Source organism: Somniosus microcephalus, chromosome 5, assembly GCF_052327205.1.
Source record: "Somniosus microcephalus isolate GS21.2 chromosome 5, FLI_Smic_1.0, whole genome shotgun sequence".
In the NCBI taxonomy this organism is placed as follows: Eukaryota; Metazoa; Chordata; class Chondrichthyes; order Squaliformes; family Somniosidae; genus Somniosus; species Somniosus microcephalus.
In genome coordinates, this window is record NC_140991.1 from 204,572,090 (window position 1) to 204,586,987 (window position 14,898).

General features: G+C 53.8%; 1 protein-coding gene across 10 annotated transcripts in view; it reads left to right on the plus strand.

Moving 5' to 3' along the window:
- Window positions 1-14,898, plus strand: part of LOC147117523 (RNA-binding motif, single-stranded-interacting protein 3) — a 2,125,417-nt gene that overhangs the window by 2,095,918 nt on the left and 14,601 nt on the right. For 7 of the 10 annotated variants that reach the window (XR_015078466.1, XM_085988580.1, XM_085988577.1 and 4 more), the window contains one exon: window positions 12,997-13,080. The exons of the other annotated variants lie outside the window; for them this stretch is intronic. Coding sequence is in view for 6 of the 7 variants with exons in the window: in XM_085988580.1 (XP_085844706.1) it covers window positions 12,997-13,080 (84 nt within the window). In the remaining variant the exon portion in view is untranslated. The remainder of the gene's footprint in view (window positions 1-12,996; window positions 13,081-14,898) is intronic. 10 annotated transcript variants of the gene reach the window in all.

Here is a 14,898-nt window from a genome sequence, read left to right on the forward strand (position 1 = left end):
AACATTTCTCCTCCACATACACTGAATAATCTGGTTTATTCCAAAATTTGGAAACTAATGTGCATGTGAGATGGATGTGTCATCTACATTTTTTCTCTCTTTACTGGAAGTGTTGCATTGACCTGAACGTCTTCTTTTGAACAGGAACGTCATGTTTTGATAATACTGACATTATTTGAGCAGCACAGCTGGCCCACCTGGTATGCAAATGTGTTTATTTATGACTCTGTTTTCCCTCTAGTCTGTAAGGATGAGATTCTATTTGGTTTAACCACCAATAATAATAATTAGAAGTGTGATGCATAATCCTGTGCAGATCTAGCAGTATTGCACATTGTGCTTCTTCAACGCTATTAATCAACACAAGTAATGGCCTTTTGCCTTTTCTCATTAGTGAAATGGAAGATGCCCCAATCCATTACACAATCCAATCCATTAGAGACTCTGCATTCCAGTGATAGCTCACTCGAGGTGAATAGGCAGTCAGCCAAAAGACATCCCAGCAGTGTGCATTATGGGACTATGAATGAATATGTCACTCAACAGGATAACAACTGCTCATTGCTTTGACACAGTGAAGTTAATGATTCCAGATTTGAACTTCCTCATTATAAGTGAAATTCATTTTAAGACAGTACTGGTCAGTGGTAGGGTTGAATTAAGTTGGAGATGGTGACACTGCAATATACCAGCTGTTCCTCTGAAGCCAAATCATGTTGTAAAAAGTGCAAAAACTGTGATTTTTTAGAGTTCCATGAATTCTGTTTTACTATGGCCCCTTTTAGGGTATAAAAGTAAATGATTTGATAGGAATACTTTCTAGAGTTTTACAATTGCACAAAAGTAAATGGTTGAAATGAAAAAATATATGCCTGGAATTTCTGCGGGGGTTCACCTGTGGGAGATCAGCAGAACCCCCGGGTAGGTGGAGCCAATATCGAAAACAGGGCATTCACACTGTCCAGGGATGGCCATGTTCATTCCGCTCCGAATCCAGGGATGGCCATGTTCATTCCGCTCCGAATCCAGGGATGGCCATGTTCACTCCGCTCCGAGTCTAGGGATGACCATGTTCACTCCGCTCCGAGTCCAGGGATGGCCATGTTCACTCCGCTCCGAGTCCAGGGATGGCCATGTTCACTCCACTCCGAGTCCAGGGAAGGTCATGTTCACTCCGCTCCGAGTCCAGGGATGGCCATGTTCACTCCGCTCCAAGTCCAGGGATGGCCATGTTCACTCCGCTCCGAGTCCAGGGATGGCCATGTTCACAACGCTCCGAGTCCAGGGATGGCCATGTTCACTCCGCTCCGAGTCCAGGGATGGCCATGTTCACTCCGCTCCTAGTCCAGGGATGGCCATGTTCACTTTGCTCCGAGTCCAGATATGACCATGTTCACTCCACTCCGAGTCCAGGGATGGCCATGTTCACTCCACTCCGAGTCCAGGGATGGCCATGTTCACTCCGCTCCGAGTCCAGGGATGGCCATGTTCACTCCGCTCCGAGTCCAGGGATGGCCATGTTCACTCCACTCCGAGTCCAGGGAAGGTCATGTTCACTCCGCTCCGAGTCCAGGGATGGCCATGTTCACTCCGCTCCAAGTCCAGGGATGGCCATGTTCACTCCGCTCCGAGTCCAGGGATGGCCATGTTCACAACGCTCCGAGTCCAGGGATGGCCATGTTCACTCCGCTCCGAGTCCAGGGATGGCCATGTTCACTCCGCTCCTAGTCCAGGGATGGCCATGTTCACTTTGCTCCGAGTCCAGATATGACCATGTTCACTCCACTCCGAGTCCAGGGATGGCCATGTTCACTCCACTCCGAGTCCAGGGATGGCCATGTTCACTCCGCTCCGAGTCCAGGGATGGCCATGTTCACTCCGCTCCGAGTCTAGGGATGGCCATGTTCACTCCGCTCTGAGTCCAGGGATGGCCACGTTCACTCCGCTCCGAGTCCAGGGATGGCCATGTTCACTCCGCTCCGAGTCCAGGGATGGCTATGTTCACTCCGCTCCGAGTCCAGGGATGGCCATGTTCACTCCGCTCTGACACCAGGGATGACCATGTTCACTCCGCTCCGAGTCCAGGGACGACCATGTTCACTCCGCTCCGAGTCCAGGGATGGCCATGTTCACTCCGCTCCGAGTCCAGGGATGGCCATGTTCACTCCGCTCCGAGTCCAGGGATGGCCATGTTCACTCCGCTCCGAGTCCAGGGATGGCCACGTTCACTCCGCTCCGAGTCCAGGGATGGCCATGTTCACGCCGCTCCGAGTCCAGGGATGACCATGTTCACTCCGCTCCGAGTCCAGGGATGGCCATGTTCACTCGGCTCAGAGTCCAGGGATGGCCATGTTCACTCCACTCCGAGTCCAGGGATGGCCATGTTCACTCCGCTCTGAATACAGGGATGGCCATGTTCACTCCGCTCCGACTCCAGGGATGGCCATGTTCACTCCGCTCCGAGTCCAGGGATGGCCATGTTCACTCTGCTCCGAGTCCAGGGATGGCCATGTTCACTCCGCTCCGAGACCAGGGATCGCCATGTTCACTCCGCTCCGAGTCCAGGGATGGCCATGTTGACTCTGCTCCGAGACCAGGGATGGCCATCTTCACTCTGCGCCAAATCCAGGGATGGCCATGTTCACTCTGCTCCGAGTCCAGGGATCACCATGTTCACTCTGCTCCGAGTCCAGGGATGGCCATGTTCACTCCGCTCCGAGTCAAGTGATGGCCATGTTCACAACGCTCCGAGTCCAGGGATGACCATGTTCACTCCGCTCCGAGTCCAGGGATGGCCATGTTCACTCCGCTCCGTGTCTAGTGATGGCCATGTTCACTCCACTCCGAGTCCAGGGATGGCCATGTTCACTCCGCTCCGAGTCCAGGGATGACCATGTTCACTCCGCTCCGAGTCCAGGGATGGCCATGTTCACTCCGCTCCGAGTCCAGGGATGGCCATGTTCACTCCGCTCCGAGACCAGGGATGGCCATGTTCACTCCGCTCCGAGTCCAGGGCTGGCCATGTTCACTCCGCTCCGAGTCCAGGGATGGCCATGTTCAATCCGCTCCGAATCCAGGGATGGCCATGTTCACTCCGCTCTGACACCAGGGATGACCATGTTCACTCCGCTCCGAGTCCAGGGATGACCATGTTCACTCCGCTCTGAGTCCAGGGATGACCATGTTCACTCCGCTCCGAGTCCAGGGATGACCATGTTCACACCGCTCCGAGTCCAGGGATGGCCATGTTCACTCCGCTCCGAGTCCAGGGATGGCCATGTTCACTCCGCTCCGAGTCCAGGGATGACCATGTTCACTCCGCTCCGAGTCCAGGGATGGCCATGTTCACTCCGCTCCGAGTCCAGGGATGACCATGTTCACTCTGCTCCGAGTCCAGGTATGGCCATGTTCACTCCGCTCCGAGTCTAGAGATGACCATGTTCACGCCGCTCCGGGTCCAGGGATGGCCATGTTCACTCTGCTCCGAGTCCAGGGATGGCCATGTTCACTCCGCTCCGAGTCCAGTGATGGCCATGTTCACACCGCTCCGAGTCCAGGGATGACCATGTTCACTCCGCTCCGAGTCCAAGGATGGCTATGTTCACTCCGCTCCGAGTCCAGGGATGGCCATGTTCACTCTGCTCCGAGACCAGGGATGGCCATATTCACTCCGCTCCGAATCCAGGGATGGCCATGTTCACTCTGCTCCGAGTCCAGGGATGGCCATGTTCACTCCTCTCCGAGTCCAGGGATGGCCATGTTCACCCCGCTCCGAGACCAGGGATGGCCATGTTCACGCCGCTCCGAGTCTAGGGATGAGCATGTTCACTCCGCTCCGAGTCCAGGGATGGCCATGTTCACTCCGCTCCGAGTCCAGGGATGGCCATGTTCACTCCGCTCCGAGTCCAGGGATGGCCATGTTCACTCCGCTCCGAGTCCAGGGATGACCATTTTCACTCCGTTCCGAGTCCAGGGATGGCCATGTTCACTCCGCTCCGAGTCCAGGGATGGCCATGTTCACTCCGCTCCGAGTCCAGGGATGGCTATGTTCACTCCGCTCCGAGTCTAGGGATGGCCATTTTCACTCCGCTCCGAGTCCAGGGATGGCCATGTTCACTCCGCTCCGAGTCTAGGGATGGCCATGTTCACTCTGCTCCGAGTCCAGGGATGGCTATGTTCACTCCGCTCCTAGTCCAGGGATGGCCATGTTCACTCCGCTCCGAGTCCAGGGATGGCCATGTTCAGTCCGCTCCAAGTCCAGGGATGGCCATGTTCACTCCGCTCCGAGACCAGGGATGGCCATTTTCACTCCGCTCCAAGTCCAGGGATGGCCATGTTCACTCCGCTCCGAGTCCAGGGATGGCCATGTTCACTCAGCTCCGAGGCCAGATATGACCATGTTGACTCCGCTCCGAGTCCAGGGATGGCCACGTTCACTCCGCTCTGAGTCCAGGGATGGCCATGTTCACGCCGCTCCGAGTCCAGGGATGATCATGTTCACTCGGCTCACAGTCCAGGGATGGCCATGTTCACTCCACTCCGAGTCCAGGGATGGCCATGTTCACTCCGCTCTGAATACAGGGATGGCCATGTTCACTCCGCTCCGACTCCAGGGATGGCCATGTTCACTCCGCTCCGAGTCCAGGGATGGCCATGGTCACTCTGCTCCGAGTCCAGGGATGGCCATGTTCACTCCGCTCCGAGACCAGGGATCGCCATGTTCACTCCGCTCCAAGTCCAGGGATGGCCATGTTCACTCTGCTCCAAGACCAGGGATGGCCACCTTCACTCTGCGCCAAATCCAGGGATGGCCATGTTCACTCCGCTCCGAGTCCAGGGATCACCATGTTCACTCCGCTCCGAGTCCAGGGATGGCCATGTTCACTCCGCTCCGAGTCAAGTGATGGCCATGTTCACAACGCTCCGAGTCCAGGGATGACCATGTTCACTCCGCTCCGAGTCCAGGGATGGCCATGTTCACTCCGCTCCGAGTCTAGGGATGGCCATGTTCACTCCGCTCCGAGTCCAGGGATGGCCATGTTCACTCCGCTCCGAGTCCAGGGATGGCCATGTTCACTCCGCTCCGAGTCCAGGGATGGCCATGTTCACTCTGCTCCGAGTCCAGGGATGGCCATGTTCACTCCGCTCCGAGTCCAGGGATGGCCATGTTCACTCCGCTCCGAGTCCAGGGATGACCATGTTCACTCCGCTCCGAGTCCAGGGATGGCCATGTTCACTCCGCTCCGAGTCCAGGGATGGCCATGTTCACTCCGCTCCGAGTCCAGGGATGGACATGTTCACTCCGCTCCGAGTCCAGGGATGGCCATTTTCACTCCGCTCCGAGACCAGGGATGGCCATGTTCACTCCGCTCTGAGTCCAGGGCTGGCCATGTTCACTCCGCTCCGAGTCCAGGGATGGCCATGTTCACTCCGCTCCGAATCCAGGGATGGCCATGTTCACTCCGCTCCGACACCAGGGATGACCATGTTCACTCCGCTCCGAGTCCAGGGATGACCATGTTCACTCCGCTCCGAGTCCAGGGATGACCATGTTCACTCCACTCCGACTCCAGGGATGACCATGTTCACACCGCTCCGAGTCCAGGGATGGCCATGTTCACTCCGCTCCGAGTCCAGGGATGGCCATGTTCACTCCGCTCCGAGTCCAGGGATGACCATGTTCACTCCGCTCCGAGTCCAGGGATGGCCATGTTCACTCCGCTCCGAGTCCAGGGATGCCCATGTTCACTCCGCTCCGAGTCCAACTATGGCCATGTTCACTCCGCTCCGAGTCTAGACATGACCATGTTCACTCCGCTCCGAGTCCAGAGGTGACCATGTTCACTCCGCTCCGAGTCCAGGGATGGCCATATTCACTCCGCTCCGAGTCCAGGCATGGCCATGTTCACTCCGCTCCGAGTCCAGGGATGGCCATGTTCACTCCGCTCCGAGTCCAGGGATGGCCATGTTCACTACGCTCCGAGACCAGGGATGGCCATGTTCACTCCGCTCCGAGTCCAGGGATGGCTATGTTCACTCCTCTCCGAGTCCAGGGATGGCCATGTTCACTCCGCTCCGAGACCAGGGATGGCCATGTTCACTCTGCTCCGAGTCCAGTGATGGCCATGTTCACTCCGCTCCGAGTCCAGGGATGGCCATGTTCACTCCGCTCCGAGTCCAGGGATGGCCATGTTCACTCCGCTCCGAGTCCAGGGATGGCCATGTTCACTCCGCTCCGAGTCTAGGGATGACCATGTTCACTCCGCTCCGAGTCCAGGGATGGCCATGTTCACTCCGCTCCGAGTCCAGGGATGGCCATGTTCACTCCGCTCCGAGTCCAGGGATGGCCATGTTCACTCCGCTCCGAGTCCAGAGATGACCATTTTCAATCCGTTCCGAGTCCAGGGATGGCCATGTTCACTCCGCTCCGAGTCCAGGGATGGCCATGTTCACTCCGCTCCGAGTCCAGGGATGGCTATGTTCACTCCGCTCCGAGTCTAGGGATGACCATTTTCACTCCGCTCCGAGTCCAGGGATGGCCATGTTCACTCCGCTCCGAATCCAGGGATGGCCATGTTCACTCCGCTCCGAGTCCAGGGATGGCTATGTTCACTCTGCTCCTAGTCCAGGGATGGCCATGTTCACTCCGCTCCGAGTCCAGGGATGGCCATGTTCACTCCGCTCCAAGTCCAGGGATGGCCATGTTCACTCCGCTCCGAGACCAGGGATGGCCATTTTCACTCCGCTCCAAGTCCAGGGATGGCCATGTTCACTCCGCTCCGAGTCCAGGGATGGCCATGTTCACTCCGCTCCGAGTCCAGGGATGACCATGTTCACTCAGCTCCAAGTCCAGGGATGGCCATGTTTACTCCGCTCCGAGTCCAGGGATGGCCATGTTCACTCCGCTCCGAGTCCAGAGATGGCCATGTTCACTCGGCTCCGAGTCCAGGGATGGCCATGTTCACTCCGCTCCGAGTCCAGGGCTGGCCATGTTCACTCCGCTCCGAGTCCAGGGATGGCCATGTTCACTCCGCTCCGAGTCCAGGGATGGCCATGTTCACTCCGCTCCGAGTCCAGGGATGGCCATGTTCACTCCACTCCGAGTCCAGGGATGTCCATGTTCACTCCGCTCCGAATACAGGGATGGCCATATTCACTCCGCTCCGACTCCAGGGATGGCCATGTTCACTCCGCTCCGGGTCCAGGGATGGCCATGTTCACTCTGCTCCGAGTCCAGGGATGGCCATGTTCACTCCGCTCCGAGACCAGGGATTGCCATGTTCACTCCGGTCCGAGTCCAGGGATGGCCATGTTCACTCTGCTCCGAGACCAGGGATGACCATGTTCACTCTGCGCCACGTCCAGTGATGGCCATGTTCACTCCACTCCGAGTCCAGGGATCACCATGTTCACTCCGCTCCGAGTCCAGGGATGGCCATGTTCACTCCGCTCCGAGTCCAGGGATGGCCATGTTCACTCTGCTCCGAGTCCAGGGATGGCCATGTTCACTCCGCTCCGAGTCTGGAGATGACCATGTTCACTCCGCTCCGAGTCCAGGGATGGCCATGTTCAGTCTGCTCCGAGTCCAGGTATGGCCATGTTCACTCCGCTCCGATTCTAGAGATGACCATGTTCACTCCGCTCCGAGTCCAGGGATGGCCATGTTCACTCCGCTCCGAGTCCAGGGATGGCCATGTTCACTCCGCTCCGAGTCAAGTGATGGCCATGTTCACAACGCTCCGAGTCCAGGGATGACCATGTTCACTCCGCTCCGAGTCCAGGGATGGCCATGTTCACTCCGCTCCGAGTCCAGGGATGGCCATGTTCAGTCCGCTCCGAGTCCAGGGATGGCCATGTTCACTCCGCTTCGAGTCCAGGGATGGCCATGTTCACTCCGCTCCGAGTCCAGGGATGACCATTTTCACTCCGTTCCGAGTCCAGGGATGGCCATGTTCACTCCGCTCCGAGTCCAGGGATGGCCATGTTCACTCAGCTCCGACTCCAGGGATGGCTATGTTCACTCCGCTCCGAGTCTAGGGATGACCATTTTCACTCCGCTCCGAGTCCAGGGATGGCCATGTTCACTGCGCTCCGAATCCAGGGATGGCTATGTTCACTCCGCTCCTAGTCCAGGGATGGCCATGTTCACTCTGCTCCAAGACCAGGGATGGCCACCTTCACTCTGCGCCAAATCCAGGGATGGCCATGTTCACTCCGCTCCGAGTCCAGGGATCACCATGTTCACTCCGCTCCGAGTCCAGGGATGGCCATGTTCACTCCGCTCCGAGTCAAGTGATGGCCATGTTCACAACGCTCCGAGTCCAGGGATGACCATGTTCACTCCGCTCCGAGTCCAGGGATGGCCATGTTCACTCCGCTCCGAGTCTAGGGATGGCCATGTTCACTCCGCTCCGAGTCCAGGGATGGCCATGTTCACTCCGCTCCGAGTCCAGGGATGGCCATGTTCACTCCGCTCCGAGTCCAGGGATGGCCATGTTCACTCTGCTCCGAGTCCAGGGATGGCCATGTTCACTCCGCTCCAAGTCCAGGGATGGCCATGTTCACTCCGCTCCGAGTCCAGGGATGACCATGTTCACTCCGCTCCGAGTCCAGGGATGGCCATGTTCACTCCGCTCCGAGTCCAGGGATGGACATGTTCACTCCGCTCCGAGTCCAGGGATGGCCATTTTCACTCCGCTCCGAGACCAGGGATGGCCATGTTCACTCCGCTCTGAGTCCAGGGCTGGCCATGTTCACTCCGCTCCGAGTCCAGGGATGGCCATGTTCACTCCGCTCCGAATCCAGGGATGGCCATGTTCACTCCGCTCCGACACCAGGGATGACCATGTTCACTCCGCTCCGAGTCCAGGGATGACCATGTTCACTCCGCTCCGAGTCCAGGGATGACCATGTTCACTCCACTCCGAGTCCAGGGATGACCATGTTCACTCCGCTCCGAGACCAGGGATGGCCATGTTCACTCCGCTCCGAGTCCAGATATGACCATGTTCACTCCGCTCCGAGTCCAGGGATGGCCATGTTCACTCCGCTCCGAGACCAGGGATGGCCATGTTCACTCCGCTCCGAGTCCAGGGATGGCCATGTTCACTCCGCTCCGAGTCCAGGGATGGCCATGTTCACTCAGCTCCAAGTCCAGGGATGGCCATGTTCACTCAGCTCCGAGTCCAGATATGACCATGTTCACTCCTCTCCGAGACCAGCGATGACCATGTTCACTCCGCTCCGAGTCCAGGGATGACTATGTTCACTCCGCTTCGAGTCCAGATATGACCATGTTCTCTCCGCTCCGAGTCCAGATATCACCATGTTCACTCCGCTCTTAGTCGAGATATGACCATGTTCACTCCGCTCCAAGACCAGGGATGGCCATGTTCACTCCGCTTCGAGTCCAGATATGACCATGTTCACTCCGCTCCGAGTGCAGATATGACCATGTTCACTCCGCTCCGAGTCCAGGGATGGCCATGTTCACTCCGCTCCGAATCCAGGGATGGCCATGTTCACTCCGCTCCGAGTCCAGGGAATGCCATGTTCACTCCGCTCCGAGTCCAGGGATGGCCATGTTCACTCCGATCCGAGTCCAGGGATGGCCATGTTCACTCCGCTCTGAGTCCAGGGATGGCCATGTTCACTCCGCTCCGAGTCCAGGGATGGCCATGTTCACTCCGCTCCGAGTCCAGGGATGGCCATGTTCACTCCGCTCCGAGACCAGGGATGGCCATGTTCACTCCGCTCCGAATCCAGGGATGGCCATGTTCACTCCGCTCCGAGTCCAGGGATGGCCATGTTGACTCCGCTCCGAGTCCAGGGATGACCATGTTCACTCCGCTCTGAGTCCAGGGATGGCCATGTTTACTCTGCTCCAAATCCAGGGATGACCATGTTCACTCCGCTCCAAGACCAGGGATGACCATGTTCACTCTGCTCCGAGTCCAGGAATGACCATGTTAACTCTGGTCTGAGATCTGTGCTAGCCACGTTCGTACTGCTCCTGACCAGTACTGGCCATGTTTATGCTGCCCATTGACCAGTATTGCACTGCTATTAAATCAACATTGTTAAAATCACATTTTCCAGTACATCATTATTTTTAAGCTTTATTCAGGGTAGATGCTGAGAGGTTGTTTCCCCTGGCTGGAGTGTTTAGAACTAGGGGGCATATTCTCAGGATAAGGGGTAGGCCATTTAAGACTGAGATGAGGAGAAATTTCTTCACTGAGGATTGTGAATCTTTGGAATTCTCTGCTCCAGAGGGCTGTGAATGCTGAGTTGCTGAGTATATTCAAGGCTGAGATAGATAGATTTTTGGACTCTAGGGGAATCAAGGGATATGGAGATCGGGCAGAAAAGTGGAGTTGAGGTCGATGATCAGCCATGATCTTATTGAATGGCGGAGCAGGCTCGAGGGGCCGTATGGCCTACTCTTATTTCTTATTCTTCCACACTCTCAATATACAAATCTGTGTATTAGTGATTTTATCTTGTGTCACTCTGTAATGCATACTCTAGGGTGCTAAATATTGGTGGTTAGATCAATATTCCTAAATTTGAGAAGGCACAAGGTGCATCTGACATTGGTTCTTGGGCCTCATTTCCATCAAGGCTGCGGACAGCAACAGGCAGCTCGCCTGTGAAGTGGGATTGAAGATCGAGCCACTGCTGCCGTCACAGCACCCCTCAGGTAAGTAAGGAAGGAGGGCAACCAAAAAGAGGGTCAATTGGGTTGGGAAGGGGCGCTGATCAGGTCGGGAGTTAACGGTGGCCAGGGGTTAGCGGTGGCTAGGGGTAGGTAGAGGGTGGCCTGGCTCGGGTAGGTAGCATTGAGGCACTGTCAAACACTGACAGTCACTGTACACAGGTGAGCCCTTTCACCCAGTCTCTCCAGTGATTCTCCATAGAATGAAACAGATGGCAGTTGCAGGTGAGGTTACAGAAGCGATCTGTCACTTCTCCCATTGAGGTGAGGCCACACAAACACCGCAAAGCTTGTCATCTACAGGAAAATCTAAACACATTAAAAATGACACTCCCAACATTTCCTTACCTCTGATGCTCACCAGTGTCTATTTGCATCCTTCACACCACTTCTGCAGCTGTCATCTGTACACAAACATAACAACAGATCCACAGCACGCCTCACTTACCCTGGCAGGGTTCCCCGATGTCGGGAAGCTCACAGTAGAAGTCTAAAAATTGGAAAAAGCCTTAACAGGCAGTTAAGTGGCTATAATCCTCTTCCTGCCTCCCGGGAAGATTGGTTGGAGGCGGGTTGGGAGTGGGATCGGGACCCGCTCCCATTCTTTTTGATTTTCCCAGCAGTCCCGCCTCCAAATCCGCATCCTCAGGGTTGGTAAAATCCAGCCCCTAATGTCTGTTTCAGGCATGGGCACTCCATGCTGAAGTTTTTGACCTTTACCAATATGGCGGGCAGTGCATCATCCAACTTGTAATGAGCGAGTGCATTCTGCCCGCCACACTGGAGGCTTAGGAGGCCATTTAGCTCCGAAAAAATAGGTTCTGCGTGGACGAATTTCCAGACCCCCATGTTTGATTGGTGGGGGGTGAAATTGGGTGCCTTTGCGCTTCCCGCTGGGGGCATTAACATGGCGCAAATGACTTTGCGATCGGGCATGGCACTGACATCGACTCCCACCATATTCGGCGGGAGCTTTGCGGCGGCGCTATGGCATTGTGCCCCGATATCCTTCGCCCGGAGATCGTGACGTCATCGCCCCAGACCCGAAATTGACTTCTGCCCCCCTGCAGCAGCACCGGTCGAAAACACCGACAGCTTGAGGAGGCCTACATCGGGCGGCCAGCCGCTTTGTGGGTGATAATTAAAGGTGAGGTGGCCGAGGTAAGTAAAAAAAATACTTACCTTTGTTATTCCAGGATTTTTTGCAGGTTCCTGCCCACGATCGATCAGCCCAGTGCTCTGTTTGTGTGCCGGGCTGATCGCATGGGATCGCAGCTGCCTTGGTGGTCCAGGTAGGTACTTTTTAAATTGCAGAGCCTGCAGCGATGGCCCTTCCCTTTAAGGAAGGGAAGGAGCCTCTAAACATGGGAGCACTGCTCGGCCCAGTGTGCAGCGCTGCTGAAGTCTCCGCTCTGCTCTCCGACATTCGCGCCCTAAGAAGGAAGTGGAGCGCTTGACTTAGCACTCCACTTCCCTCTTGGGGCGCTAAAGCTCAATTTCGCGGTCACCAGCGTTAGTGCCCAGATGATGTTAGCGTCCAAAAATGGTCGATACCAAATTTTTCCCCCCGTGTTTGCTGACTCACCTGATCTCAGTGAGGCCAGCAATAGGACCACAACTGTGGTCTCAGCATCCTTGAACTAAGAAGGAGAAAAGTCAACCTGAATTCCCACTCCTGATTAATGTCCAGTGACCCCTGCTGGACTTACATAGTTGAACAGCTTGGTTACACGCACTTCCAAATGAGCACATGAAGAATGAGCACTCCAGTGGAGAGCTGGTGGGCCACCACCATGTGTGGGAGCAGACTCCAGTGTGAGCGACTGCTTTTAAGAGTGAATAGGTAAGAGGAGAAAATCAAAGGATAAATTAGAAATGAATAATAAAAGACCAAACAAACAGGAAAAAGGGAGCCTCTGGCTCATTTTGTGTATGAATTTTGCAGCTGCGTAATCTGGGGACTGTACTTGTTTATAAAAGCCACACTCCCAGGAGGGTCAGTTGAACTACAAGTCCCATGGTACTTTGCAGCTCTATGATGGAATAAAGTAATTTATAACCCAGAGCCATGTTGCCTGTCAATATTTTTTCCTGTTTTCATTTGACCTGGCAGTATATGTAAACTTTCAGAACAAGCGTGGGCACCATCGGGCTCTATATTGCATGTTGTGCTGTAGACCGTAAAAGGGGTTAGCTTTTTATGCAAGTTAATTATGGGCATTTGGCAAACGCAAGGCCCCTGTTTAAATTTAGATTCTCACTTTCTACTTTGGGAGCAGGGATTTGAAATGTGTGAAGTGTTTGAAGACTTGGGCAGCACGCCAGCAGAGTCACCGCAAAGGGAGGAAGTCTGCAACACTATTGTGAGCATTGGGTTTTACTGAGCACAGTCTGTGCAATGTTCATGGCATTATTAAATGAATCAGATTATATCTTTACAGGGTCAGGCTGCCCTGTCTTTGCCAGCTACTCACAATCCACTTTTTACTCCGAGATGGTTATCATTGTTGGGATGACATCTTCACATCTGCCAACAGCTATGACTAAAAGAATGAAAGGATTTTGTTTTCATTGGTTGTTTCTCATCATAGGATGTGCGCTGATAAAGGCCTAAAGGGAAAGGTGGAGTGAGTACTTACTTTGTATAGTGCTCCTGCCATCTAGTTAAGTTTTTTTTTAAATTCTTATATATAGGGGAAATGAAGTGTTATGTTATTCGATAGCAAAATACTGCGGATGCTGGAAATCCAAAATAACAACAGAAAACACTGGAAAAACTCAGCAGGCCAGGCAGCATCGGTGGAGAGAGAAACAGAGTTAACGTTTCAGGTCGATGACCCTTCGTCAGAACTGGAAAAAAGCAGGAAATGGAAAGCAAGGTTAGGGGCTGGGAAAAGGGGGAGTGGATGAAAGAACAAAAGGGAAGGTCAGTGATAGGATAGAAAGCAGGAGAGATTAAAAGACATTGAGAGACATTAAGAGATATTCAAGGCAAGAGGAGGTGGTACTGGGACAGGTTAAGGAACAAAGGATGGCTGTAGATGAGGTGTGAATTGCGCTGGCAGAATGAAGGACAGCTGCCATGTGGGAGGGAAGAAAAAAAGGGGCCAAACAAAAAGTGTGGATAAAAAAAAGAAAATATATATATGTGATAGGGGCCGAGGTTTTGATCTGAAATTGTTGAACACTATGTTGAGTCCAGAGGGTATGAAGTATGAAATATAAATAAATTGAGTCAGATAGTAACAAACCTCAGGAGGACATAGACTGGTGAAATGGGCAGACACATGGGCAGATGAAATTTAACGTAAAGAAGTGTGAAGTGAAGTACTTTGATGGGAAAAATGAGGAGTGGTAATAAACTAAATGGTACAATTTTAAAGGGGGTGCAGGAACAGAGAGACCTGGGGGTGTACGTACACAAATCTTTGAAGGTGACAAGACAAGTTGAGAAGGCTGTTAAATAAGGATATGGGATTCTTGGCTTTATAAACAGAGAGTACAAAAGCAAGGAAGTTATGGTAAACCTTTTATAAATCACTGGTTAGACCCCAGCTGGAGTGGTGTGGCCAATTCTGGGCACCACACTTTAGGAAGGATGTCAAGTTCTTAGAGAGGGTGCAGCAGAGATTCACTAGACTAGTACTAGGGATGCGGGTCTTCAGTTACCTGGAGAGACTAGAGAAGCTGGGTTGTTACCGGGAGATTTAGTAGAGGTGTTCAAAATCATGAAGGGTTTTGATAGAGTAAATAAGGAGAAACTGTTTCCAGTGGCAGAAGGGTCGGTAACCAGAGGCCACAGATTTAAGAACCAGAGGCGAGATGAGAATTTTTTTTTAATGCAGCTTGTTGTTATGATCTGGAATGCACTGCCTCAAAGGGTGGTGGAAGCTGATTCAATAATAACTTTCAAAAGGGAATTGGATAAATGCTTGAATGGGGAACATTTTGCAGGGCTATGGAGAAAGGGCAGGGGAGTGGGAATAATTGGATAGCTCTTTCAAAGAGCCGGCACAGGCATGATGGGCTGAATAGCCTCCTTCTGTGCTGTATGATTCAATGAAATTGTGATTAATGAGCGCTAATTACTGCAAGTTTGGTTGGCATAGCAGATTACAGGTGACTGCGTGAAATGATGCACCTTTAAAATGGTCTATATATATCTGAGTAACAGCCTAATC